Source organism: Pleurodeles waltl, chromosome 3_1, assembly GCF_031143425.1.
Source record: "Pleurodeles waltl isolate 20211129_DDA chromosome 3_1, aPleWal1.hap1.20221129, whole genome shotgun sequence".
Classification (NCBI taxonomy): domain Eukaryota; kingdom Metazoa; phylum Chordata; class Amphibia; order Caudata; family Salamandridae; genus Pleurodeles; species Pleurodeles waltl.
Window position 1 is genome coordinate 78,572,025 of NC_090440.1, and position 27,923 is coordinate 78,599,947.

At 45.1% G+C, this 27,923-nt stretch overlaps 1 protein-coding gene across 8 annotated transcripts in view; it reads right to left on the reverse strand.

Moving 5' to 3' along the window:
• CAPRIN1 (cell cycle associated protein 1) overlaps window positions 1-27,923 on the reverse strand; it is a 590,401-nt gene that overhangs the window by 50,092 nt on the left and 512,386 nt on the right. For 5 of the 8 annotated variants that reach the window (XM_069221863.1, XM_069221858.1, XM_069221857.1 and 2 more), the window contains one exon: window positions 25,857-25,920. In XM_069221863.1, coding sequence (XP_069077964.1) covers window positions 25,898-25,920 — 23 coding nt within the window. In that variant the 3' untranslated portion in view covers window positions 25,857-25,897. Of the gene's footprint in view, window positions 1-25,327; window positions 25,921-27,923 lie in introns of those variants that run through there. The other 3 variants (XM_069221862.1, XM_069221859.1, XM_069221861.1) reach the window with 1 other exon arrangement.

The following is a 27,923-nucleotide window of genomic DNA, read 5'->3' on the forward strand; positions in this document are numbered from 1 at the left end:
TTATTGTTGTGGAAGCTATCAGGCCCTCACCATTGTAACAAAGTCTTGGTTAACGCTAGACCCATTTAGGGGCCCAATTCTTAAAGAAAGTTACAAAAGTGCACCCATTGAGTATGTCTTTGAATTAGTGGCTTTCATGAATTCACATTAATTTACATAAGTAGACCAGGAAATCATACTCCTAGAAAATATTTGTTAACTTTATTTTAGCACAAGCAAATATACGTGTAGATTTGCTCATGTGAAAATCTATTAAGCATTTACAAGTTCATTTTCCCTACAACCACTTTTTCCCCAACCCTGGAAGAACTACTTCTGCCCTTGTCAAGAGTACATTTCCAACCTTTCTCGGTATGGGAAAAGATTTAGAGAAGAGCTGGTGAAAATCCTTAAAACATGCAAGTTTGTAGGTTTTCAGAGACTCAAAGGCATTCAAGCCCTGGAACTAATGCTTACTGCTTACTCGAGCCACAGTATGTGGATTTGCAAAAAGGTGGCAAAATAAAGAAATTGCTACTTTAGGGCTTAAAATTGCAAGTATTCAAGCCTTACTGTAGTATTAGTCTAGGCGTAATCCAAGAGGCTATTATCAGAGCTCTTACATAACAATATTGCTGCCATAATTTGTTGCCGCACTACATGGCACCAAAGGGAAAAGCAGATTTTTTTTTTTTTTTTACAGGACTCGTAGATGTAAAGAACAACCTGTCCTATAGACAAGTAGATACTTTATTAAATTCCACACCCCCTACTGTTGTGTCGTCTGTTCGGACTAATACAATCTTGCCGGTTAGGGGACTAGAACAGCCTTTAATGTTTGATGCATGGCTCGAAGCTCCTAATAGTTGAAGTGCAGAGTTTGTTCGGAGTTACAAAGCCCCTAGATTGAGATGGAGAGGAGCACCACATCCTCTGAGGGATGAGCCCATTGTGAGAATGATCTGGGGAACAGGGTAGAGAAAACAGCTGTCCCTTTGGTAGGTATTGTATGTTCCACCACTGCAGAGTGATGAGTGCAGCTGTCTACCAACACTAGATCTTGTAGTTGAGACTGAGACCATTGACTCGACGGAACATTCCTGCAGTGGAAATACGTGTAGTAATTTTGCTTTTCACTAATGACTGAGCTGACAAACTCGTCCACTGACAAAAAATCTCTGGAATGCACTTCTTAGTCCAAAGAAGCTATTTATTATTTCAATACACAAGGTTCTCAAAAGGAGATTAGCATGTCGAAAGCACACGTTGAAAAATACTCACAGCAATGAAATGGAAACATACCAAAATGATTCTCCACTGCAATATACACAGCAAATATATGTATATTATAATGCAAAGCATATAATTAATAAAAATGCATCACAATAGGACCTGTCAGGTGCTTCATCTTTCTCCTGCCAGCAAGCCGATGACTCAGAGAGAAGTTGATTTTCAATCTGTAGTTTTCACAAAGTCATTGATCAAAAGGGCAGAAGGTAGTGAAATGTGTGTTTTGACCACTGACTTCGTGTTGCACCACTTTGCACTTGGCTTAGCTGTCCACCGTCACATCAGTGTTCACACATTTTGTATTCAGTTTAGCCTTAGATTAATTCTGCCTATTGACTTTATCGTAGCATTAGACACTGCCAGGTTAAAGGCTGCCAGTGATTTTCCACATAGTAAACCGTGCATTCTTTGTTTTCGTGCTTTTTCCTCACCAAGGCTTTGGTTGATAAGGATGTACTCAGAGGGCAGGTAACGGCCTTGCTTTGACTTGACATCTTGGGATTGTGGACGAACCCCAAAGTGTTATTTTGAAAGCATACCTAAACTACTCAGCATGTTTGAATGGCAAAAGGAGGGGTTTTTCCAGAAAGCTCCTTTGTTTTTTTTTTTTTAAAGATATAAAACAGATCCAGTGAGTCAGTGGCCTCAATCAGGATTCAGACGTCGGATGCCTGATATAGATTTCCCGGGAGAAAGATGAAGCACCTGGCAGGCCCTACGGCGATGCATTTTTTTTAAATTATTTGCTTTGCATTATAATATAGATACATTGCTGTGTATATTGCAGTGGAGAATCATTTGGTATGTTTTCATTTCATTGCTGTGACTAATGTGCTTTCAACATGCTAATCTCCTTTTAGGAACCTTGCGCACTGAAATAATAAATGTTTTCTTTCGACTAAGAAGTGCATTCCAGGGAATTTGTTTTTTGTCAGTATATGAGTTTCAGCTCGGTCATTAGTGAACAGTAGTCTTGCGTATGGCACGATGTAATGCAAGATGCCATCATTCCCAAGAGTTTTACTGTGTTGACTGTTATTTGTTGATTGGGATGTTTGTTTTGTTAACGTTGTGATGTTCTGAATTCTGACTGAATTCGGGTAAGCTAGTCAAGCTGTTTGTTGAAGATAGCTCCCAAACATGGTTGAACTTGTAGGGTTGTAGGAATTACTTCTGTATATTTATTGAGAACCCCAAATGATGAAGGTGAAGAGCAACTTGTGTGTGTTAATGGCATAATGTTAATGTACTGGCTTTGATAAGCCAGTCGATGTATGAGAAGACGTGATTAGTCTGTGCATACCTGCTGCAACTACTGTCAGACACGGTGAAAACACAAGGTGAAGTAGTAACCCCAAAGGAAACCCTTTGAACTGGTATTGTTTTCCTTGTACTATGAACCTGAGATATTTGAGGTGAGCTGGGTGAATTGGGATGTGAAAGTAAACACCTTTTAGGTTCCTTGCTGTAACAGATATTCTATAGAAAGTTTGTGTTTCTTTGGTGGTATGTTTGGAGGTGTTTTGATGAGCTCCAGGCAATAACCATGTAGGATAATGTCCAACACCTATCGATCTGTTATATGCATTTCCAGGCTAAGAAGAATTGTTGTAGATGTCCCGACAGATGTTAAATGGTTGAGGGAACAGAAAGTGAGTTACTGCTTGGAGGTGGAGGGAGTGGCACGAATGGAGGCACCATTCCCTCGGCCTTTAGAATGCCTAAGCTGCTATTTTATCTTTTACCTGACGCATTAATTAGTCTTGACTCTGTACCTGGAGGAGGGAATCTGATGTTGCTTGTGAACTTACCCTTTTACATGCATTAGATACTACTAATTACTCCGGAAGAAGTTGGCTCTTAACATTCTGAGGGTGCAGCTATATATATATATATTATCTACACGTGGAGTAATAATACGTGCCCTTACTGGATCTTTAAAGATCTCCTCAGCCTGTCTTGGTCATCCCTTTCATCATGGGCAAATACTTGCATGCTCTGGTCGTGGCATTTAGTGTCTCAGAAAGTCCTTTTCTATTGGGTCTTTGTGTAATGAGACCTAGTGGTTCCAGTCTATTAGTTCCTGAAATGATGTTGCATCATCTGGGGGTCTGGCTCACTATCCTTGGGGAGGAGGGGTTAATGTCATAGGGATCCCATGGCGGTTTGATGTGTAGCGTCACCCTCCCTCTCCTTGATCCCCTGTAAAAGACTGTGGGGAGCCTTGTGGTGTAGCCACACCTATATCACTAAATGTGTGAAGTGAAGGTGGTGGTGGTGGTGAGAGGTAGAGGTGGTGGAGGCAAAGGTGGATGAATAGGACTAGTAGCAATGTCCTTTTTCTTTTACAGAGGAGCTGGTATTTCAATAGCCTCTTCGAAAACATTGGCGCTTAGATGGAGTAGGCGAAGTGTGTACTGCTTTTGCCAGAATACGTTCCGTAGAAGGTTGAATATACGTTTTTGACTTTTTTTGGGGTCGATTCTTTCAGACAAAGTTTCTAATATTGGTTCCGGTGCGGAGATGGTGTGTTTCGGAACCGATGGTTACATGTGTCTCGGTGCAGAGGTGATTGGGACTGAGGTGGTCTGAGCCAAAGTAGCAGTGGTGAAAACGTTTGGAGCCGAAGAGGGTCGGATCGGCACAGAGACTAGCTGGCTCAAAACAGTGGAGGTATGCTTAGGCTTGGCTTTGGGTGCCAAGCAGATGGTCAGTGCCTTCCATGGCCCAGGAGTCGAAATTTGAGTCAAAACCAATGGTCTTTTTTGTAGGCTGGACAGGGACATTAGTACTGACTGTGTTGTCCCAAAGGAAGATCTTGAGTGTGAATGCAGAGTTGTAACTCTGAATCCAACTAGAGTCCAGAATAGAAAGCACCTCTTCTGCTAACAAGGCCTCCTGCAGTTCTTCCTCCTGTTCGGGGTCATGGGGACCAAAGAGGTAGGGGGGGAGGTCTCCTCGAGGCCCTTGCGCTGCATTTCTTTCAGATGAGCTCCACGATCCCGCAATATCTTTTTTAACTGGAACGATCAACAGGCTTTGCAGTTCTGCTCGTTGTGGTCGGGAGATAGGCACAGGTTACAAACCTGGTGGAGGTCGGTATGGTTAAATTCATGGCAACGAGGACAAAATCGAAATGGAGTCTGTTTCATTAGCACCCCTTCACAGTTTGAGACCAATAGGTCGTGAGTGAAGCACATTGCATCAACAAGTGACAGTTTTCTTTATTTTCGATGGATGAGCTATGAAATACTATTGAAAACAAGATGGAAGCTGCGGTGTAGATATACCGAACAGCTAGGAAAATCGGTCTCCAGCAAGAGAATCCAAAGAACACATCCGAACCCAATGGCGGAAAGAAAACAATCTAACAATGCAGTCGATGCCCATGCATATCACCGAGAGGAGGAGTCACTTTATGTCGTTTTTCTTTGAAGAAGTCTCAAGTCACAACTTGCACACATCTGGACCCAACACTAGATGGCGGAAGTATGCACACCATGTGTATCTAAAGCCGCACATGCCATTGAACACCTGCTTACCAACTCTCTCTACTGCCTAAGTGAATAGGATTTCAAGTTACTTCACACTGAGTGTAGCAAATGAAGGTTACCAGGTCTACTGTGGGAGGAAAAAAAGGTCTGACTTCAGTGAAACCACCATCATGTGCACCCAAACACACAGAATCCCAGCGATCCTGCATTTGCTCAGTTAACATGAAAACCAGTTGTACCTATATTACATTTCCAATACAAGAGGTTGGGCAAGGGAATACTTATGGGGGACTGACAAAAACAGCTAGTAGGTAGACTACCCACAAGGCTACAGAGGAGAGGGCCAGGCCTCTTGAACTTTACACTCATACCACCAGTCTCTTAACAGTATGAAATATGGGATGATTAGTCACCGTAAACCAGGTTAAAGTTTCACTCTGTGATCCCTGTATAACCTCCTTCTCAGAAAAGCAGGAGTTTGCAGGCCAACAACATGGCAACAAAAACAATTGAGCACCTCCAGTGGTCCTGCAGGTTGAAAAGCTCACTTGACATTGATATAAGCAGATTAAAAAACAAAACACACATTAGCATAGATTTCCAAAGCAATGCAAACAGTAGCAGTCAGGAAGCAGTCTGAAACTTTGTAGCAAGAAACGACAGGTCTATCAATCAACAGGTAAAATGTACAACTGGTATGAAAGCTGGAGGATTCAGAGGCTAGGTCAAATAGGTTCAGTTTCAGGGTGGTTTGATATCTCTCACAAACTCCCAATGCACAAGGACATAGACCTTTCTATAGATTGTAGTTTTCCCCATTCAAGTGATAAAAAGTATGTTTAGTGTTGCAAAGCAGGACCTTCAATGTGTACTGTGAATCGGATTTGCTAGATTAGTACCAGCTCAGACATACCATGAGCTTGCGCTTGGCTTTGCCTGTTACTGCGCTAAAGACGGTTCCTAAGAAAGGTTACATTTGTTGAGTAGAAAGGTGCAATTTTTTGGCATTCGTCATAAAACTAAAATAAGAGGAGCGGCAGAGCTTTTGATTGAGAGGCATAGTGGTTGGCTGCTGCGCCATACTAGTCAGCCAAAGTATGGATTGTAGCAAAGATGCACTGCGATCACTTTGTGTACACCCCCAGAGCTGTGGCCCCAAAAGGTGCACTTTAAATCGATAATAGTTTCCACTTAGCACACACCTGAGGTACTACTTGTGCCTAACAGAGAAGCAAAACAAGACCTTGTACAGTTGTCATCTTGAAGAGTTCTGACACGATAAAGCATTTTAGCAGCCTGAAGTCACATAGCCTGAATATTCTGTCTTTTTGGGGTATTAGAAAGTACATGGAATGTATGCCTTGTCCCAGTTTGTGTTTTGGAACTGGTTCTTCCGAAGCAATGACTGGACTACTCGCAACAGACCCATTTCTCCTGACAGGTGGTGTAGGAAGTTGGCTCTGTATGCACTATTTCAAGGTAAGGAATAGTATGTACAGAGTCCAAGGGTCCCCCTTAGAGGTAAGACAGTGGCAAAAAGAGATAATACTAATGCTCTATTTTGTGGTAGTGTGGTCGAGCAGTAGGCTTATCCAAGGAGTAGTGTTAAGCATTTGTTGTACACACACAGGCAATAAATGAGGAACACACACTCAGACAATTCCAGGCCAATTGGTTTTTGTATAGAAAAATATATTTTCTTAGTTTATTTTAAGAACCACAGGTTCAAATTTTACATGTAATAGTTTAAATGAAAGGTATTGCAGGTAAGTACTTTAGGAACTTTGAATAATCAAAATAGCATACACAGTTTTCATATAAATCACATATAACTATTTTAAAACTAAACAGTGCAATTTTCACAGTTCCTAGGGGGAGAAAGAGTTTGTTAGTTTTTGCAGGTAAGTAAACCACCTGCGGGGTTCAAGTTTGGGTCCAAGGTAGCCCACCGTTGGGGGTTCAGAGCAACCCCAAAGTTACCATACCAGCAGCTCAGGGCCGGTCAGGTGCAGAGTTCAAAGTGGTGCCCAAAACGCAAAGGCTTCAATGGAGAAGGGGGTGCCCCGGTTTCAGTCTACCAGCAGGTAAGTACCCGTGTCTTCGGAGGGCAGACCAGGGGGGTTTTGTAGGGCACCCGGGGGGGGGGGGGGAAACACACAAGTTAGCACAGAAAGTACACCCTCAGCAGCACAGGGGCGGCCGGGTGCAGTGTGCAAACACACGTCAGGTTTCCAATGGAAATCAATGGGAGACCCAGGGGTCTCTTCAGCGATGCAGGGAGGCAAGGGGGGGGCTCCTCGGGGTAGCCACCACCTGGGCAAGGGAGAGGGCCTCCTGGGGGTCACTCCTGCACTGGAGTTCCGATCTTTCAGGTCCTGGGGGCTGCGGGTGCAGAGTCTTTTCCAGGCGTCGGGATCTGGGAGTCAGGCAGTCACGGTCAGGGGGAGCCTCGGGATTCCCTCTGCAGGCGTCGCTGTGGGGGCTCAGGGGGGGGGGAAACGCTGGCTACTCACAGTCTCGTAGTCGCCGGGGAGTCCTCCCTGAAGTGTTGTTTCTGCACAAGTCGAGCCGGGGGCGTCGGGTGCAGAGTAGCAAGTCTCACGCTTCTGGCGGGAAACGCAGTTGTCTTGAAGTTGCTTCTCTGGAAACAAAGTTGCAGTCTTGGGTGAACAGAGCCGCTGTCCTCGGGAGTTTCTTGGTCCTTCTAGAGCAGAGCAGTCCTCTTGAGGATTCAGAGGTCGCTGGTCCTGGGGAAAGCGTCGCTGGAGCAGTGTCTTTTAGAAGTGGGGAGACAGGCCGGTAGAGCTGGGGCCAAAGCAGTTGGTGTCTCCGTCTTCTCTGCAGGGTTTTTCAGCTTAGCAGTCTTTTTAGGTTGCAGGAATCTAGTTTCCTAGGTTCTGGGGAGCCCCTAAATACTGAATTTCGGGGTGTGTTTAGGTCTGGGGGGTTAGTAGCCAATGGCTACTGTCCTTGAGGGCGGGTACACCCTCTTTGTGCCTCCTCCCTGAGGGGAGGGGGGCACATCCCTATTCCTATTGGGGGAATCCTCCATCTGCAAGATGGAGGATTTCTAAAAGTCAGAGTCACCTCAGCTCAGGACACCTTAGGGGCTGTCCTGACTGACCAGTGACTACTCCTTGTTTTTCTCATTATCTCTCCTGGACTTGCCGCCAAAAGTGGGGGCTGTGTCCAGGGGGTGGGCATCTCCACTAGCTGGAATGCCCTGGGGCATTGTAACATGAAGCCTGAGCCTTTGAGGCTCACTGCTAGGTGTTACAGTTCCTGCAGGGGGGAGGTGTGAAGCACCTCCACCCAGAGCAGGCTTTTGTTTCTGTCCCCAGAGAGCACAAAGGCCCTCACCACATAGGGTCAGAAACTCGTCTCTCAGCAGCAGGCTGACACAGACCAGTCAGTCCTGCACTGAACAATTGGGTAAAATACAGGGGGCATCTCTAAGATGCCCTCTGTGTGCATTTTTTTTTTATAAATCCAACACTGGCATCAGTGTGGGTTTATTATTCTGAGAAGTTTGATACCAAACTTCCCAGTATTCAGTGTAGCCATTATGGAGCTGAGGAGTTCGTTTTTGTCAGACTCCCCAGACCATATACTCTTATGGCTACCCTGCACTTACAATGTCTAAGGTTTTGCTTAGACACTGTAGGGGCATAGTGCTCATGCACCTATGCCCTCACCTGTGGTATAGTGCACCCTGCCTTAGGGCTGTAAGGCCTGCTAGAGGGGTGACTTACCTATGCCACAGGCAGTGTGAGGTTGGCATGGCACCCTGAGGGGAGTGCCATGTCGACTTAGTCATTTTCTCCCCACCAGCACACACAAGCTGGCAAGCAGTGTGTCTGTGCTGAGTGAGGGGTCCCTAGGGTGGCATAAGACATGCTGCAGCCCTTAGAGACCTTCCCTGGCATCCGGGCCTTTGGTACTAGGGGTACCAGTTACAAGGGACTTACCTGGGTGCCAGGGGTGTGCCAATTGTGGAGACAATGGTACATTTTAGGTGAAAGAACACTGGTGCTGGGGCCTGGTTAGCAGGGTCCCAGCACACTTCTCAGTCAAGTCAGCATCAGTATCAGGCAAAATGTGTGTGTGTGTGGGGGGGGGGGGGGGGGGGGGGGGGGGGAGAGAGGGGTAACTGCAACAGTGAGCCATTTCTTTACACAAGCCCCCCCCCCCCCCCAGCCCACAGGCCAGGAGACTCAGCCAAAGCTGGGAGAGTCTTCCTAGTCTGTCAGGCGAGGAAGTGTAGAGGAAATAGGCTGATTTGTTGCAGGGCCTACTCTGCCTTACATCCTCCTGTTCAGGTAATTCCCTCTGGGGAACTGACCCACTTCCACAGTGATAGGACCTAGTCTGAATTGCCTCTTGTCTGTTTTTAATGTCTCCACCCATTCTCTCTATTTTGGGGTTAGAGGTATCCACCTCTGCTAATCTTATCTTAGCCAGGGTCACCCCTAGCTTACCCAAAGAGGTTACCCAGAGCTGGAGTAACCCCACCATGACCAACAGGGTCAGGGGGCCAAACTTGCTATTTGGCATGGGGTCAGACCACCATGCCAAGGATAGTGCAGCCATAAAGGCTAACACCGAGCAGAGGCCACTGACCGCTGTCAGTGCCCAGAACCACACCTTTAGCTCTTCACCTACAAGGGAAGGGGCTACGTTACAGGCTTCTTAGGGTTCAGGGTGCCTGTCTGCTGTATTAGAGTGGGGGGTTACCACATCTGGTAGTAAACACCCTTCTTCCACTCTTTCTTCTGTTAGCTGAGGAGCCACCCACTCAGGCTTAACAGTTGCCTGACTAGCCAGGACTTCTTGTGGGTCAGGTTGGACTTTACCAGTGCCACTTTTGGAGTTCTCCCCTACTGGAGCAGAATCTCCTTGGCTTGCTGGAACCTTGGCTAAAGGTTGTCCACCCTTTCTACACTGTTTTCTTTTCTTTTTCTTCTAGGGCCTACTTGCAGTTACTGCAGAGGCAGCACCTCCAGAATCCTTGGGAGAGGACTGGCACTGGACCAGTTCCTCTCTTGGGCTCTGACTAACCTCTGGGTAGTCATTTCCAAGGAGACAATCAAGGGGGAGGTCTGTACTGACTACCACCCTTCTCCAGCTAAAAGTCCCACCCACTTCTATGGGCACAAAAGCCACAGGCCTATCAGTGACTCTGTCTGGGCTAACTCTTACTCTGGCAGGCTCACCCGGGATGTACTGGTTTGAGAACACCAGCCTGTCATGCACAATAGTGTGACTGGCACAAGTGTCTCTCAGGGCAGTGGCTGGGATTCCATTCACCAGTAGGTGGTGGAAGTGTCTACTTCCCTCTGGAATCTCCAACTCACCTGTTGGGCCCTTTTTCCAGTTGAAGGCTATGAAGACCTCCTCATCTGAGGAGTCGTCCCCAATGGCTACACTGGTTACCCCTGGGATTTTGCTAGGGGGTTTGTTTTTGGGACAAGAAGTGTCCTTGGTGTGGTGCCCTGTCTGTCTACAGTTTTGGCACCATGCCATAGTGGCATCCCAGTTCTTACCCTGGAACCCACCTTTGTTTTGGGTTGTGTCTCGGGCCCACCCACCTGGTCTGGTTTTTGGGGGCCTACAGAGGACTCTTTTTCTTTATTTCTAGTGTCACCCACTTTCTCCTGGGGAGGCTTTGTAACCCCTTTCTTTTGGTCACACCCAGTGTAAGTTTTGGTTACCCTAGTCTTGACCCAGTGGTCTGCCTTCTTTCCCAATTCTTGGGGAGAAATTGGACCTAGGTCTACCAGATACTGATGCAACTTTTCATTGAAGCAGTTACTTAAAATGTGTTCTTTCATAAACAAATTATAAAGCCCAACATAGTCATGCACTTGATTTCCAGTTACCCAACCATCCAGTGTTTTCACTGAGTAGTCTACAAAATCAATCCAGGTCTGGCTCGAGGATTTTTGAGCCCCCCTGAACCTAATTCTATACTCCTCAGTGGAGAATCCAAAGCCCTCAATAAGGGTAGCCATCATGAGGTCATACGATTCTGCATCTTTTACAGAGAGTGTGAGGAGTCTATCCCTACACTTTCCAGTGAACATTTCCCAAAGGAGAGCACCCCAGTGAGATCTGTTTACTTTTCTGGTTGCACAAGCCCTCTCAAAAGCTGTGAACCATTTGGTGATGTCATCACCATCTTCATATTTAGTTACAATCCCTTTTGGGATTTTCAACATGTCAGGAGAATCTCTGACCCTATTTATGTTGCTGCCACCATTGATGGGACCAAAACCCATCTCTTGTCTTTCCCTTTCTATGGCTAGGAGCTGTCTCTCTAGAGCCAATCTTTTGACCATCCTGGCTAACAGGAGTTCATCTTCACTGAAGCTCTCCTCAGTGATTACAGAGGTGCTGGACCCTCCTGTGAGGGAAGCAGCATCTCTGACTATTATAGTTGGAGACAGGGCTTGAGGGGCCCTGATCTTCCTAATTAGGACTGGAGGGGGGGGGGGGGGGGGGAGTCTCCTCCAGGTCACTAACTTCATCCTCTGGGAGGTCATCCTCAGAGGGGTTGGCTTTTTCAAACTCTGCCAGCAGCTCCTGGAGCTGTTGTTTGGAGGGTCTTAAGCCAACTGGGATTTTCTTTATTTTGCAGAGAGACCTTAGCTCCCTCATCTTAAGATGGAGGTAAGGTGTGAGGTCGAGTTCCATCACATTCTCTTCTGCACCAGACATTATGTTTCTAAAAATTGGAATACTTTTTAAGAATCTAAAACTATTTCTAGAACCTAATTCAAACTTTCACAAAACCTATAAACTCTAAAAGAAATGCTAACAGGGACTAACACAAGGCCCTAGCAGGACTTTTAAAAATTTAGCAAAATAGTTCAAATTGCAAAAATCAATTTCTAATGACAATTTTTGGAATTTGTCGTGTGATCAGGTATTGGTTGAGTAGTCCAGCAAATGCAAAGTCTTGTACCTCACCGGTGATCCACCAATGTAGGAAGTTGGCTCTGTATGCACTATTTCAAAGTAAGGAATAGTATGCACAGAGTCCAAGGGTTCCCCTTAGAGGTAAGATAGTGGCAAAAAGAGATAATACTAATGTTCTATTTTGTGGTAGTGTGGCCGAGCAGTAGGCTTATCAAAGGAGTAGTGTTAAGCATTTGTTGTACACACAGGCAATAAATGAGGAACACACACTCGGAGACAATTCCAGGCCAATAGGTTTTTGTATAGAAAAATATATTTTCTTAGTTTATTTTAAGAACCACAGGTTCAAATTTTACATGTAATACTTTAAATGAAAGGTATTGCAGGTAAGTACTTTAGGAACTTTGAATAATCAAAATAGCATACACAGTTTTCATATAAATCACATATAGCTATTTCAAAACTAGACAGTGCAATTTTCACAGTTCCTAGGGGGAGTAAGAGTTTGTTAGTTTTTGAAGGTAAGTAAAACACCTACGGGGTTCAAGTTTGGGTCCAAGGTAGCCCACCGTTGGGGGTTCAGAGCAACCCCAAAGTTACCACACCAGCAGCTCAGGGCCGGTCAGGTGCAGAGTTCAAAGTGGTGCCCAAAACGCAAAGGCTTCAATGGAGAAGGGGGTGCCCCGGTTCCAGTCTGCCAGCAGGTAAGTACCCGCGTCTTCGGAGGGCAGACCAGGGGGGTTTTGTAGGGCACCGGGGGGGACACAAGTTAGCATAGAAAGTACACCCTCAGCAGCACGGGGTGGCCGGGTGCAGTGTGCAAGCACACGTCAGGTTTCCACTGGAAATCAATGGAAGACCCAGGGGTCTCTTCAGCGATGCAGGCAGGCAAAGGGGGGGCTCCTCGGGGTAGCCACCACCTGGGCAAGGGAGAGGGCCTCCTGGGGGTCACTCCTGCACTGGCGTTCCGATCTTTCAGGTCCTGGGGGCTGCGGGTGCAGAGTCTTTTCCAGGCGTCGGGATCTGGGAGTCAGGCAGTCGCGGTCAGGGGGGGCCTCGGGATTCTCTCTGCAGGCGACGCTGTGTGGGCAACTCTGGCTACTCACGGTCTCGTAGTCGCCGGGGAGTCCTCCCTGAAGTGTTGTTTCTCCACAAGTCGAGCTGGGGGCGTCAGGTGCAGAGTAGCAAGTCTAACGCTTCCGGCAGGAAACGCAGTTGTCTTGAAGTTGCTTCGTTGGAAACAAAGTTGCAGTCTTGGGTGAACAGAGCCGCTGTCCTCAGAAGTTTCTTGGTCCTTCTAGAGCAGGGCAATCCTCTGAGGATTCAGAGGTCGCTGGTCCTGGGGAAAGCGTCGCTGGAGCAGTGTCTTTTAGAAGTGGGGAGACAGGCCGGTAGAGCTGGGGCCAAAGCAGTTGGTGTCTCCGTCTTCTCTGCAGGGTTTTTCAGCTTAGCAGTCCTCTTCTTCTTAGGTTGCAGGAATCTAGTTTCCTAGGTTCTGGGGAGCCCCTAAATACTGAATTTAGGGGTGTGTTTAGGTCTGGGGGGTTAGTAGCCAATGGCTACTGTCCTTGAGGGTGGGTACACCCTCTTTGTGCCTCCTCCCTGAGGGGAGGGGGGCACATCCCTATTCCTATTGGGGGAATCCTCCATCTGCAATATGGAGGATTTCTAAAAGTCAGAGTCACCTCAGCTCAGGACACCTTAGGGGCTGTCCTGACTGACCAGTGACTCCTCCTTGTTTTTCTCATTAGCTCTCCTGGACTTTCTGCCAAAAGTGGGGGCTGTGTCCAGAGGGCGGCCATCTCCACTAGCTTGAATGCCCTGGGGCATTGTAACACGAAGCCTGAGCCTTTGAGGCTCACTGCTAGGTGTTACAGTTCCTGCAGGGGGGAGGTGTGAAGCACCTCCACCCAGAGCAGGCTTTTGTTTCTGTCCCCAGAGAGCACAAAGGCCCTCACCACATGGGGTCAGAAACTCGTCTCTCAGCAGCAGGCTGACACAGACCAGTCAGTCCTGCACTGAACAATTGGGAAAAAAACAGCGGGCATCTCTAAGATGCCCTCTGTGTGCATTTTGTAATAAATCCAACACTGGCATCAGTGTGGGTTTATTATTCTGAGAAGTTTGATACCAAACTTCCCAGTATTCAGTGTAGCCATTATGGAGCTGAGGAGTTCGTTTTTGACAGACTCCCCAGACCATATACTCTTATGGCTACCCTGCACTTACAATGTCTAAGGTTTTGCTTAGACACTGTAGGGGCATAGTGCTCATGCACCTATGCCCTCACCTGTGGTATAGTGCACCCTGCCTTAGGGCTGTAAGGCCTGCTAGAGGGGTGACTTACCTATGCCACAGGCAGTGTGAGGTTGGCATGGCACCCTGAGGGGAGTGCCATGTCGACTTAGTCATTTTCGCCCCACCAGCACACACAAGCTGGCAAGCAGTGTGTCTGTGCTGAGTGAGGGGTCCCTAGGGTGGCATAAGACATGCTGCAGCCCTTAGAGACCTTCCCTGGCATCAGGGCCCTTGGTACCAGTTACAAGGGACTTACCTGGGTGCCAGGGGTGTGCCAATTGTGGAGACAATGGTACATTTTAGGTGAAAGAACACTGGTGCTGGGGCCTGGTTAGCAGGGTCCCAGCACACTTCTCAGTCAAGTCAGCATCAGTATCAGGCAAAAAGTGGGGGGTAACTGCAACAGGGAGCCATGTCTTTACAGGTGGTATCATCTGTTTGGGGGGGAGGGGTGTTAGGGGAATCTGAGGAAGCTTTGGGGGAGGTCACTGTTATGAGGCAGGGGGCCCTTTACCTTTGTCTACTCATGTAACCACAGCTGTGGCTCTGGAAGGTCCTTGTGAGTAGGTGTTTGGAGTTGGTCCCTCCTGGACCCTGAGGTGTGACTGCAGATTTTCATCCGGGTCAATGCTGTAGTCCTAGCAGGGGTTGCTCTATCAATGGCGGGGGCAGGTTCCTTGTAACAGACTGGAAGATCCATTGTAGATTCATGATCCAATCCTGTGTGAGCAGACTGACGACAGACTGTGTAGGTGGCTGAAGCAGCGGTGTGCTACTCGCCATGGGCCTGCCATTTCTCGCAGTAGGAAAGATCTTAAACTGTCTCAACAAGGCTTCTTCAAACATGAACCTTTTCACTGATAAGGGATCACAGGTGGGGTGACTGGGTCAATGTAAATCTTCCTCTACTTATCAAGCTGCTTTTCCTGCACATCTGTTAGCGTAGACTCACTCAAAATTAATGCTGGTTTCAGACTACTTCAGAGTAGACCTCTATTCGAAGGCAGACCTGTCAGTATTTTTGTGCAGAGACGATGTCTCAATACTGAGGCTCGACAGGTTGGTGTTGAAGCTTCTCTGGACCATAGATGCATTTAAGGTTGAGACAGCTCTGAAACAGGGCTTTGTCAGCTGGCAGGGTCTTTTATGCAGCAGCTTGGGACAAGAAACATGGCTGATATGTGCACTGGAGTAGAGGCTCAGAGAGGTGGAACCCCTGAGGGAAGCTCTTCGGAAGATGTGGATGGTAGAATCCTGGGAGCAGTCTGTGTCCTGGGTGTGGCTTCACTGGGGCCCTTCAGATGTTCTTACATCAGAGTTGTCTAGGGCAAGGTATTGTGGATTGTGCTTTTGTTTGCTTTTTGGGATACCAATGAGGCCTCTATTTTCGCAATCAGAGTATGTACTCTTGAAGCCTACAATGTGTTCTCCATAACTGATCATGCACCATTTTCATTGGCCCTGGTCACATCATCTCATGGTCCAGTTCGATTCAATAGGGTTAAGACTGTCGTGCCTTAGGAGGAAGCCATTTTGGTGTCTGGATTTAAAAAATGTGCTCCTATAGTGCAACAGCTCTGAAAGATACATCCGAACCAGACAGAGGGGAAACAAAACAGCCAAAGGTGGAATCTATGTTCAGGTGCCCTGTGGGTTTTGGAGAAGGATCACAAGTCACCACACCCTGGACGTGCTACAAAGAGCAAAATCATCTTATAATGTGTGCACCAAACACTACATGGCAGGAATGAGCAAAGCAATGCATATCACAAACAATTTACTTACCTTTGGTAATGCTCTTTCTGGTGGATACTCTAATAACAGGAGCCAGACTGGATTGACAAACTTTTCATAGCAGTGCTCCCAAGCACTGCTAGATGGCACCACGTAGACTTTTGCACAGGAAGAGACAGAGCCATACAGAACCACCACCACCACTGTCTGCCAATGTTTCCTGCTTGGTTTTCTGCGCCCCTGGATGCAGAGCACAAAATGTCAGTAACCGTGTGCAGATCACTAATAAGGGACCTTTTTTTAGATGTGGAAAAGGTCACTTTTATACAGGATGGGGAGGTGGGAGGGCGGCAAAGAATCTGCAGTCGGATACAGTATCCACCAGAAAAAGGTTTACCAGAGGTAAGTCACTCGTTCTTCAGATGAATACTTCTAACCACAGATTCCTTGCCTTGAGTATAGATACCAAAGCATTACCTCTCTAAGTGGAGGGTTTGTGGAGCAGACTCTGGACCAAATATCTTGCGCTGGACCATGCGGGTAAAGTGTCCTTCCCATAGAACCTTGCTGGTAAGGAAGTAGTGCTTCATGCACATGTGCACCAGCGCCTACGTCACTCTGGTGCCAACACAGTCTTAAAACTGGTGGAATGGGCTCTCAGACCTGCCGGAGGTTGCAGTCTGGCCAATGCGCAGCAGACCTTACTGCAGAAGACTATCCACCTACACCATCCTTTTCTGTAGTCTTTCCATTTGGTGCCCGAGAGAACCAACAAACCTGTTCAGAAACCTGATGGTTCTTGGTTCTAATAATTTAAAAGCCTTTTGGATTCTTTTGAGTCCAACTGATAAAGCATTGTCTTTCAAAATGTAAGGCGAGGCAAAGAACGCTTCGAAATTGACCAATTGCCCAAAAGGGAATAAACTCAAAACGTCCAGCAAGAAGGCCACCAGGGTTGTCAGCACCATTCTGTCTGGAAAAAAGGTGATGTAGGGCAGCTCTACAAATATCGCCTGAAGTTCACTCATACAAGCAGCTTAAGTTATTCCATTGAGTATGTCAAAGTTTGTCAGAAGAGGCAAAGAGCAGCTGTGCACTCGTCCGAAGGGATTATACATGAGAACATCAAGATAAAGCCAAGGTCCCACTGTGGCAACAGAAACAGTTTGGTAGGGAAACGTGTTAAACGTTAAAGAAACTGCATAATAACAGGTGATTTAAACAAGGATGGTGGTCCAGCAAATGCAAAAACAATGAAAAGGCAGACAACCTGTAATAACACCCACTGCAAGACCTTGCTGGGTCAAAGACAAAAACAACTGATAGCCTGGCTTGTAAGTAGACAGTCTTGCAGATTCCATAGGTCATATTTGTCCTTTGCCCACTGTAAAAGGACTTTCTAGATGGACGCCTAGCAGAAATTGTCAACCTCAGGTGGTATATCAAATGCAGTCAACTGCAGCTGTTTTATCTCCACTCATGTAGGTGTAGATTGTGTTTGTTCAGGTGCAGATCCCTGCCCTGATGCTGCAACCAAATACCCTCCTGGAGTGACAACCTGAGTGGCTTGGGGCACACTCCTGCCCAGATGCTCAAGGTACCACACTTTCCTGGCCCAATCCCGAACCATAAAGATGGCTTAGGCCGTATGCCTTATCTTCAGAACTCAAAAGAAGCAAAGGATAGAAGGCACACTAATCCTACGTTTGACTCAAGCCAGAATGAATCTATTGGCACAAGTTTTTGTGGGAAGACCAACATGTAAAAGTATTGACATTGCAGGTTCGACAGTGGCAAAAATATCTAGCCTGTGCTCAGTCCACTATCAGAAGATGTCATGTGCCACTTACTGAGCTCCTCTGCCCTGTAGATCAGGTATCCCCAAAAGGAGGTTCGTGATAAGTGATATATCCTGATGCACCAGCTAATTCCAGAGGCAAAGAACCCACTCTAACCTGCTTGTTGCAGTACCACGGAGACTGCCGAGAATCCCTTCAAACCCCAGTGATCAAGGTAGGGTAAATCTGGTTTACCTGAACTCCAAAGATGGATGGCAACCACTGCCATTAATTTTGTGAACATCTGAGGGGCACTGGTGAGGTGAAGAGGAGCACAGCAAAGTGAAGTGAAAATGCTTCTGGCCTACCTTGAACTACAGATAAAGTTTGTGGGACAGACAGGTACATGGTAATACACCTCCTACAGGGGCAGGGCCTCCATCCAGTTACCGGGGTCCAAGGAAGACGAAATGGGCCAAAATGAGCACTTTGAATTTGTCCTTCAGTAGGAAAGCATTCAGAGGGCAAAGATCTAAGATAAGCCAAAGTCCTCCATTCTTTTTCGGCACCAGGAAATAGCTAAATTAACATATCGTCCTAATTTCTGAGCCAGATCCCTCGCCATGGCGGCTTTGTAAAGTAAAGGTTGCACCTCCTGCATTACAATGGACAGGTGCTCCTCCGAGAGCAAGTCTAGTGTGGGAGGGAGGTGCCGTAAGGCAGAAAGAAACATTAGGGCAAAACGATGCTGACGGGGACTCATCTGTCAGATGTGATGAATCACCGCAATAGGAGAGTACTAAATTAAGCCTCTCAGAGGCTAGTTCTGCACTATTTAAAGACAAACCTAAGTGGCTTGGAGGCTGGTGAAGCAGGGGAGGACAACTCAGAGTACTGATGCCCTGCGGCGCAGTATGTCACATCCAACTCCTCAGCCATGAAAGGTCTGGGATGACTGCAGAGGAGATCGGGGAGAATGGCTTGCCTGTACTTCAACTCCCTGTAGTAGCCTTGGAATTTCCTGAACTGGTGATTAAACTGTCTGGGAGGAGCTAAAAGACTGAGTGTGCAGTGGCCCTACTTTTCCTTGAAGCATTCTAAACAGTGCTTAATTAGAGCCAGTGAGGGGAACCGGCACTTTTCTGCATCAGACATTATCGAGAGCAAGAAGGGCAGTAGATGAAATCAAAGTAGCGTACCGCTGGTATTCAATGCAATTGGGACAGTCGTGGCCTTCTGTGCAGCGCTTTGGGCAACAGCACTCATTTTCTAAATTGTGCACTGGTTCTAAGACTGAATTGGGCTTTTCAACAAATAAACGTGAGCTGTCAATAAAGGCGAAACCTGTGAATTTCATCAACACATAGCAGCGGAACACCACAGTAGCATGAATCATGCATTTGGCGTGCAAGAATGATGCTTATATCTGGCTCTGTGGCTTCTGGGGGGCAGAACAAAGCGTATGCAGACCCACATGGCACCATTTAGTGGCGCATGAGAGCACAGCTATGAAGAGTTTCTGAAAGCAGTCGGGTGCCTGGGGAATATTCAAAGGTAAAGAGTGTGCAGACAGAAGTAGCAATTGCCAATGCTTTCTTTAAAATATATTTAGGAAGTCTTCCTGGAAACAAAGCATTAGTTTATAATGCAAAGCACGCCAACGTGCACTGTAAAAATGACATCTTGTTGGTAAACCCTATTCATCACAAAGTGAATGTGAAAACGCAGAGAAAAAAAAGTGAAGTTTAATTTCACTTTAAAAGCGGACAATCCACCTATATGCTGCCAACATTCGCTTTTGCTCAGGCAGGAATAGTAACAAATACCTGTAGGACAATAATGATCACAAAGAAAAAAGATACTTTGACACCGTAAAAGAATTGAAGATTCAACGAGGAACAATGTAGTATAACCTTTACTCATGTAGAGCTACTATTCAGTTGCTATTTGTGACACTAAGCAAGTTTTGGCGAAACTAATATCCTTAAATATTTGAGGGACGTGGAGGGTTTTGAGATTAGTAGTTAGGAAAAGAGCAACAGAAAGCAAGAAATGTTAGGTACATAAAGCCTGTGGAAAGGCGACAGACAAGGTCACATTTCAGGCACAAACACGTTTGTGAAAACAAACTATTAAATGAAAGAGCCTAAACCATGGTTTTACAGAATTCTCTGGGAATGAGAAAATTTGACCACTGAGAAAATTCTTCACAAATACATGTCAAATTGCCTGAAACACTCCCACAGATGTGGAGAAACAAACTAGCTCTTGACTGATCAATTAATATGTAGAGTTGGTCAACCACATCACTATGGATCAACTCTTGCAATTCCAAATAGTGAATGCACTCAAGAGGTTGTCTTTACCTGGTTCATTGCTGGGCTTCCACTACACCTTGCTCCTTAGTTAAAACACCAATCACTAATTGAAGTCATCTAGTCTACATCAGCACGACACAAGCAGCTGGCGTATCTAACTTTGACCTCATTTAAATGCCCCACTGACCCTAGGAAAGCTCAGTCAAACCAAAACTAAAGATCACATGACTAGAGAACCCAAGATGGTCCTTATTGGGATATCATCTTCCATGACTCACCACCGCCTTTTCTTTGCAGCCGCTGGCAGAACAAAGGTACAATGAAATACTGTTTGTCAGAGATGCTCTATTACTGAACTGAAAAATCAGGAGGTTATTCTTAAGCCTGGATGGTAAAACTACTTGGAACCGGTGCAGCTGCTTGTTTCTTAGAAATTAAGTTAATTTTACTTTACTGGAGGTCTTTATTTTATGGGTAACTGGAAGCTGCGCTCTTCATCCAGGTCGATCTGGGAACAAGCCTCAGATTGGGTGGGTGGTACTAGGGGCAGACAGGTCACCATCAAGGAGCAACTATGGGAGTACAACATGAAACCCTGACAATGGACCACACTTGTGGGCTGTGCTTTAGTCACTTAGCATTCACAAGGAGGTTGTGGCCATCGTGGTCTGCTAGGCGGTTATCAAAGGTAGAGTAGTTTTGTAATGCGGACGGGACGCCTATTTCCACAGATGTGCTACACGAGTACACATTGGCTCTTCAACCATAGTTTGGACCAGAAAGGAAAAAACTTTTAGGATTGTCTTGGCTATGAACTTGGCCCAGATTTATAGGGCAAGGCTTAGGTCTGTCCTGATGAAGACCCTGGATGATCTGTCTACTTAGGGGTCAAAACGTCGACTTTTTATGGGCCTACCCAGATCATTTATTGCTGGATACTCAAACTCAGATGTTTGAAACACTGTTTGGAAGTGTTTCAACCTTGAAATCCTTGGGTATCGGCCTTTTGTACATATTGTAAATACTTGTTTATTTGTGTACTTTTTTCAATTGTCACGGGTCACTGATTTTCACTTCATTGCGCATTCACCGGGAACACTTTTTCATATGATCAGTCTCTTGAAATTAATGCTTCAAATACACAACTGAAACAATTGCATCTTTTGTTGTACATGTTTCTTTGATCTTGAATCCTTTGATACATTCTCTCATGCGTTTCAAAACCCATGACTGAACTTTTGCTTACAACTTAAATTCTTGTAGAACATTTATTTGTAGGGGGTCTATCAAAAGGCAGTTTACCAGACCCTAAAGTGAGGCATTGGTTAAAGCCCACCAGAGATCATTGCATGCCATTTTTGTGAGTGCTAGAGAGCTTGGCCAAAACATGAATATCCACTCATACTCCTGGCGGCTATTTAGATAAAGGTGATGGCACTCTAAACAAGTAAAGATCTGTTGCGACAAGACCAGTCTGCAGACTACTCATTGAAGATTAACTGGATCAATAATGCATATGCAAGTAAAACCAGCCTTTGCTGTGTGCCTGGATATCTTGTCAGCCAGTCCACTGCAAGGTAAAACATTAGCGAGCTACCTTGTTAATATATTGGGCCGTCCCAATGCAGGGGGATGCTAAAGACCTAGCTGACACGCCCAGTTTTAAGGGCTGCCATTGTCACCTGGCACAGATCCTACTGCTGCCCTCCCATCCCACTAAGGCATAAAATAAGGGCTGCCCAGTAGCCATGCTGTGAGAGGATGTGTAAGCGGCATTTCAAATGGGCTGGCAGCAGTGCAAGGCCATTTCATGTCTCCTCAACCATTCAGGGCCATCCCAAAGCTGTTAAATGTGCACCTACGGACAAGCCGAGGACCATCCGATTTGAGGGGAAGCACCTCATCGAGGCAAAAGATCCCGCTCCGAGGTGATGGTACCAGACAGTGAAGCACGGATATGGATCCAATTGTTAAACTGAAGATGGATTTCTTTGCAAATGCAGGTGAAAACCTATTTTAAGAGCAGTAATTGAGACAAAGACTATCTCACAGGCTGTCTGGATGTTGAGCATCATGGGGATTTTGGTCTAGCCTCAAACCCCTAAAAAAGCAGAGTGGATTAGAATCTACTGATTAGGACTCTTCTGAAAATCTGGATACGGAGAAAGTTTGCTGCTGCAATTTGCCCATAATTCCCAACAGAGAAGATCGCTAGCGAGTCCGACCCTACCATCTACAAGATGATTTCGCACCTGTTTGTTACCAGGTGAAATAAGGCACCCCTGATGATTGAATGTCATTTACATCTTAGGACGGAGGTGAATCACCTCTGTTAGGACGTACTACAGGAGTGACATGCTGGCAAGACTGTGCTTCAGCAAACTAGGCAGCTGCAATGACGACCAAGGGCATCCAGTTAATTATTTACTTTCTCACCAAGTCCACCTTAAGAGAATACTTCTGCATGGCCAGAACTACTTTGAAGGCCAGGATTTATCACGAACATGGAAAAAAAAATGGCCATGAATGCACAGTAGTGTGATCTTTTCGCCTACTGTATGAATGTCTTATTTCCTGGACAAAACTCCAAGGTTTTCAGACAGTTTCCAATCCTGACAACATAGTAGTGGACGTTCTTTAGTAGCTGAATCACAAAAAGGATGGAACGGCGAAATTTTTTTCAAATGTCTGATCCATCAATAAGATGATCGCATTTCTAGCTGGGAACATGATGGGGGGAAATCTCCATAGGAGACAAGTGTTCCTGGGAGAAAAGGTTGCTCTACAACAATTGCTTCCAATTGCATTTGGGTTCCTCGCAATCAAGTGTGTATGCTAAAGATCAAGTATGGTGACCTACTCCTTTACATGGACAATATTTCAACAGAGCTAAATAACTAACTCCAAGTTAAAAATTTGAAGAGAAATTTTAAAGGAGTTCCGGCATTACCTGGATCGACTGAATTCAGTGATGGTACAATAGCTCTCGGATCTTACCCACTGCAGTGGCAGATTGGAGTTACAGGTATTTCTGTGATGGGAGCAACTGGATGTTGGCCAGGGATGATTTTTAAGGTGATTAAAGGAAGGATGTGGTCCTTAGATCAGTGAAGTGATTTGTGACAACTGAATTACTTTTGGACTTTCAGAATTAAGCCAGATCCTCTAGCCAAGTACATGATGACGACTTTTCCCCGGTCCTGATCGCTGTGAAAGGTACACAGCAAATGTTTTTTTCCAGGTAGCGTTGGTATTCTAGTCCGATTTGTTTATCCTATTTGCTCAGGTTCCAGCACAGTCCATATGGGATGACTTCAGCCTTTGGTTAAGGATGAACCACAGACTGTAGACCTGGAGTGGGGCTCCGTCTAGATGGGTTGTCGGAGAACTTGAAATACATTTCCTTCTTCCTTAAGTATTGATAGCATCAAATAACTGATGAGGAATAAGCCTGCTTGGCCAACTTGGAATGGCTACTGTGTGGAGGTTTAGAGAGTACCAAAGTCACTGGATACCAGCATGTAGGCCATTTCAGATGGGAATTGTATGGTGCACCTATGGGACACCATCCCAGATTCATAAATTCAAAGATATTAAAATGCTTAAACATCTCAAAGGAAAATATTGTTTGCGATTTTGACAAGGTCCTTGGGGTATTAGGATCTGCCAAGTTTGTAAAATGTTCCACCTTGAGAGGAGGGGCCGGGCCATGAAAGAAGCAGAGCCCCATGTCGAGAACTGCTTTTGTAAGAGGCACTTCTAACCCCTTAATCTTTGATTGCTCTTACTTCAATAAACCAATTAAAAAAAAAAAATCGTATCCAAAAACAGCTGAAAAGTGCAATGATTTCCAGCTGTTTTCCTTCTCACCATGTGATATTGACTGCTCACCGGGTGACCATGTGAAGGGAGCAGGTATCGAGTGACACTGTGTAAGTTGGCAGGTCTGGTTATTGGAGTAGTGACCCAATAATGATGGCCTTGCCAGAAAATCATCATCTGGAACACAGGGGATGCTTTTTGCCTAGTTTTTTGTTAACAGATTTCAATGAGAACTTTAGCTCTATCTGTTGACTGACAGATGCAGCAGTACAGTTCTTTGTACAGTACCTGGATACCATTACCGGCGATTATGGCGCTTTACAAATACAATGATTGAACTGTCAGGTCCTTCACTCAAGGAGGCGTGATATATTCTAGGTCTCCAAAGAGGACAATGTTGGCATCCCCCCTTTTGTCCATCAGTGGTTTCCAGAACACACAAAACCTTCAGTCCATATGCGAGGGAGTACAAGGATTCTACAACATGACAGGCAGGAATGTATGATTCCAATTTTCATTCTTTTGAGAAACCTTTTGCTTCCGTTTCATCTGAAGCCTTGGTTGTGGGTCAGACTGCAGGTCAAGAAACATCTGTACTTGTGTATGGGGTGATGGTATTCAAAAGATTTCCTACGGGCCAAGGCTAGAAGTGATATTTTCTGTGCATTGTTCGTGGTAACTTGATGTATTTTGGATTCAGTTACTGGCTGGCTTGTTATGCGATGGTTTTTCACACGGGGTTTGCAGGTCATAGCGCATTATCACTGCATGCCTTCAATTGGTTGCCTGCATTTTGGGTACAGATACGAAGTAAAAGATTCCCTTGCATTCTGATGTCCTGCTTGAGAATCTAGCCATCTGCTATGAAGAACGTAGAGCCGAGAGGCACCGAAGATGCTCTACGATGAAGGACTCTACCATTGGTTACTCTGGGACCCGTTTTGGTTAAACTTTGCCTTCCTGCTGCCGTCAGTTATTTAAAGGAACACCTCAATCTCGCTGAATTTCACCCTTTTTTTTTTAAAGTAGGTTTGTGTTTAAATGACAATGTCCGATGAAAAACAAGTTCATTTGACTGACAATTTTGAAAACACAAACTGGAGGTCTGTTTACCAGCACCTGAAGCTTACAGGCATTTCGTTTTGGCACAAAAGGTGATGTTCTAGAGATTGTGGGCCTTTACCAGCTTAACTATTTGACTAACTTACTTGAGCTCTGTAAACATCAAGTCAGCAATGTGGCTTTGCAGTAGAAATATACCTTGTCCCAAAGCTACACATTACACAGCCACGTTTAATACAAAAATAAACAGAACCATACAAGCTATTGCTTTATTTTGACAAAAATTAAACACTTATTAGGGCAAACTAAACCTGGAGAGAAGCAAAGTAGACCTGGAGGAACAAATGTAATATAGTTAAAATTGAGGAATGGGAAAGGTAATTTTTTGATAGTGGTCTTTAAAATAATTTGTTAGAAGCGTCCAATGATTTCACTTAAACTTTTAAATTCACAACCATGCTTTCTGGCTATTATATTAAGTAGAACAATTATGTAACAGATGCACAATAGTAGTTGTTTATCCTACGAGCACCTTTATCTCTGCCTTTTCGCAGGCTCATGTACCTGAAATAAGATGACAGAAAGGTAGAAGCAAACAAAAGTAGACCGAAAAAAAGAAAACTTTGCAACAGGCTGCAGGTAACGCAACACATCTTTATTGAAACTCAGGAAGCAACATCAATATACAAATTTTGAAATAACGGGAGATTTAAAAAGGCAGAAAAGGAAAGATACAGCTTTCAAAATGCTAGTAAATCTCATCTGCAAAAAAGTGTTTGTACTCCCAGGCGGGACAGCAGCGGCGGCAGCACCGGGATCGGATTAAAATGTCATAATATAAATTAAAAGAATTTCAAGTTTTCAGGACTGCATCTTAATTTAGTAGAAAGGCAATTTCACAATCCTGACAAATGTTTTCTGTTGAGCTTTTGGGCGGAAATTACTTGTCTCCTTAAAAAAAAAAAATATATGCAGGATTAGTCGATTCGAGAGCCAACTAAAAGGAAGCACTCCAAAAAAAAAAGTTCTGGGCAAAATGTGTTCTTGGATGGAGGCCTAGTTCATAGTCGTAAGTAACAAGTGTTCTTTACAATCCTTAACCCTCTAGAGCAGGTCAGAGTCTCCTGGTGAGCAGAATTAGGTACGCATCACTTGTGTATTACCTCGCGGTGCTCCTCGAGGTCCACCCTGTCCTGAACCACGTTTAAAATTTGGTTGATACCCATCCTAAGGATAGAAAGAAGAAAAAAAAAATAATCAGTTGAGTATAGGCCAGAAAAGCACATTTAGCTACATAAAGGGTGAAAAGATAAGTCTTTGAAAAAGTACTTTCATCATCATTTATTCTTCACAAAGGAGATGACTGCTGAGGGACTGCTTCTAGCTCGGATTCAGGAACCACAATCAATTTGTTGGTTTAGCTCCGAGTCTAGAAAATAAACTACAGACCAGGACTCGTCATATAGCTCCAAGGGAACAGCCTCTTAAAAAAACTGGATCAGATTTGGAAGACTATTGCTTTTAGTCAGCTAGTCCGCAGTCTCAAATCACCTGATGGCCACTTGAAGTCTAACATAACCCGCAAAGAGCCGGTTGACCGGTGTGTTTAGTTGACTATTAGGGACTAGCCTCCAAATATTGACCTGATTTCATAAAAAAAGACATGAATGCAAGGAACACTAAGCTCTTTGAAGTCATTTGCAAGTAAGAAGGGGTAAAAACTGATTAAAAAGATGTGACTTTTTTAGACACAAGGTCGGGGATCTAAAATTAAGTACGGTATATCTAAAATTAAGGTAAATGATTTAAAAACACGTTGTTCACTCTAAAAGAGAAAGTTGACATTTCAATGTTAACAGTATTACCATCATCAGGAAAACCCAAGAGGAAAGGCGGCACACAGAAAAAAAATGTTGAATATGGGAGACAGAGTGAATGGATCATCCCTGAAGGAGGAATATGCGGGCCATATTAACAAGTTAGTCACGTGCTAATTTTTAGACTGAGCTACTTTAAGGTCCAGTCTGTGAACCCAGGGTTTTGAGGAATGATAGTGACTAACAATATATATTTGTTTCCACTTCTGCCAAGTTTCCAAGTATTTTTTCCTCAATTTATTTTTAACTTTGTGAGCATTTTTTTTTTTACACTGCCGTCCATTTTGTTCGTTTCCTTGAATATCGGTTTCAAAGCAGTAGACTATTCACCTAATGGAAAGTAACCAAAGGAGTAAAATACTTAAGTTACCAGCCAATAAATCCTACTGACGTAAAATGGATCACCCCCTATTTCAAAATAAACAATATGGAAACAAATATCGCACTGACAACCAAAACTAGCTTTGGAGCTCATTATGAAAATGCTTCAATAGCAATGGAGAGCAGTATGTAAAAAGGATCCTTCAACTTGTTTACGTTATCGCTTTATGTAAGGCTTCCCCTAGAAGTCTTTCGCATGAACTACATTCTAAACACGGCAATACCCACAGGATTGTGACAAGAGTGGTTTCCTAATGTTGCTACATCAAACAAAGTACTTACCTTAAGTAACCCTCCTAACTGCGGATTCCTCGCCTTTGAATACTCCCCCAGGCATCAGACTGGATGCAGACTTTAAAGAAGTACTCATGCACATTGGTAGGTGGTGCCATGCGGCTCTGCGCCAATGTTGTTCCACGACAAGTGAGATGAGGAGCAGCACCTAAGTGCCACCCAAGCACACTTGTGTCTGTTTGTGCCCTCAGACACAGAGTATTAGCAGGCTGGCATGATCAGTGTGCCAATCTCTGGACTAGGCCCTTTTTCGATGGAAATTGAGCCCAGTTCACAGAACAGGGAGGCAGTAGGGTAGAGGAATCTGCAGATAGATTATATACTGGATCGAGCATTATTGAAGGCAAGTAACTTGTTCTGATGGATACTCCCAACTGCAGATTCCTCACCTTATGAGTAGATACCAGAGCATTGGCTACCCAGGTAGTGGGTCTCTGAACTGGCTTGAACCAAAAACCAAATAGTGCTGCAGGTTTGAGCATGCAAAATGTCCCTCTTGACACACCTGACCGTCAAGGGAATGGGCTCCTGTAACTGCCTGGCGAATGCCCAAGAGAGGTAATATGCATGCTAGTGCAGCTGCAGCACCCTTAGCTCTTGTGGAATGAGCTTCTAAACCCCCTGGTGGATGCTTCTTCACCTGTGCATAGCAGATCTTTATACACAGAACAACCCGTT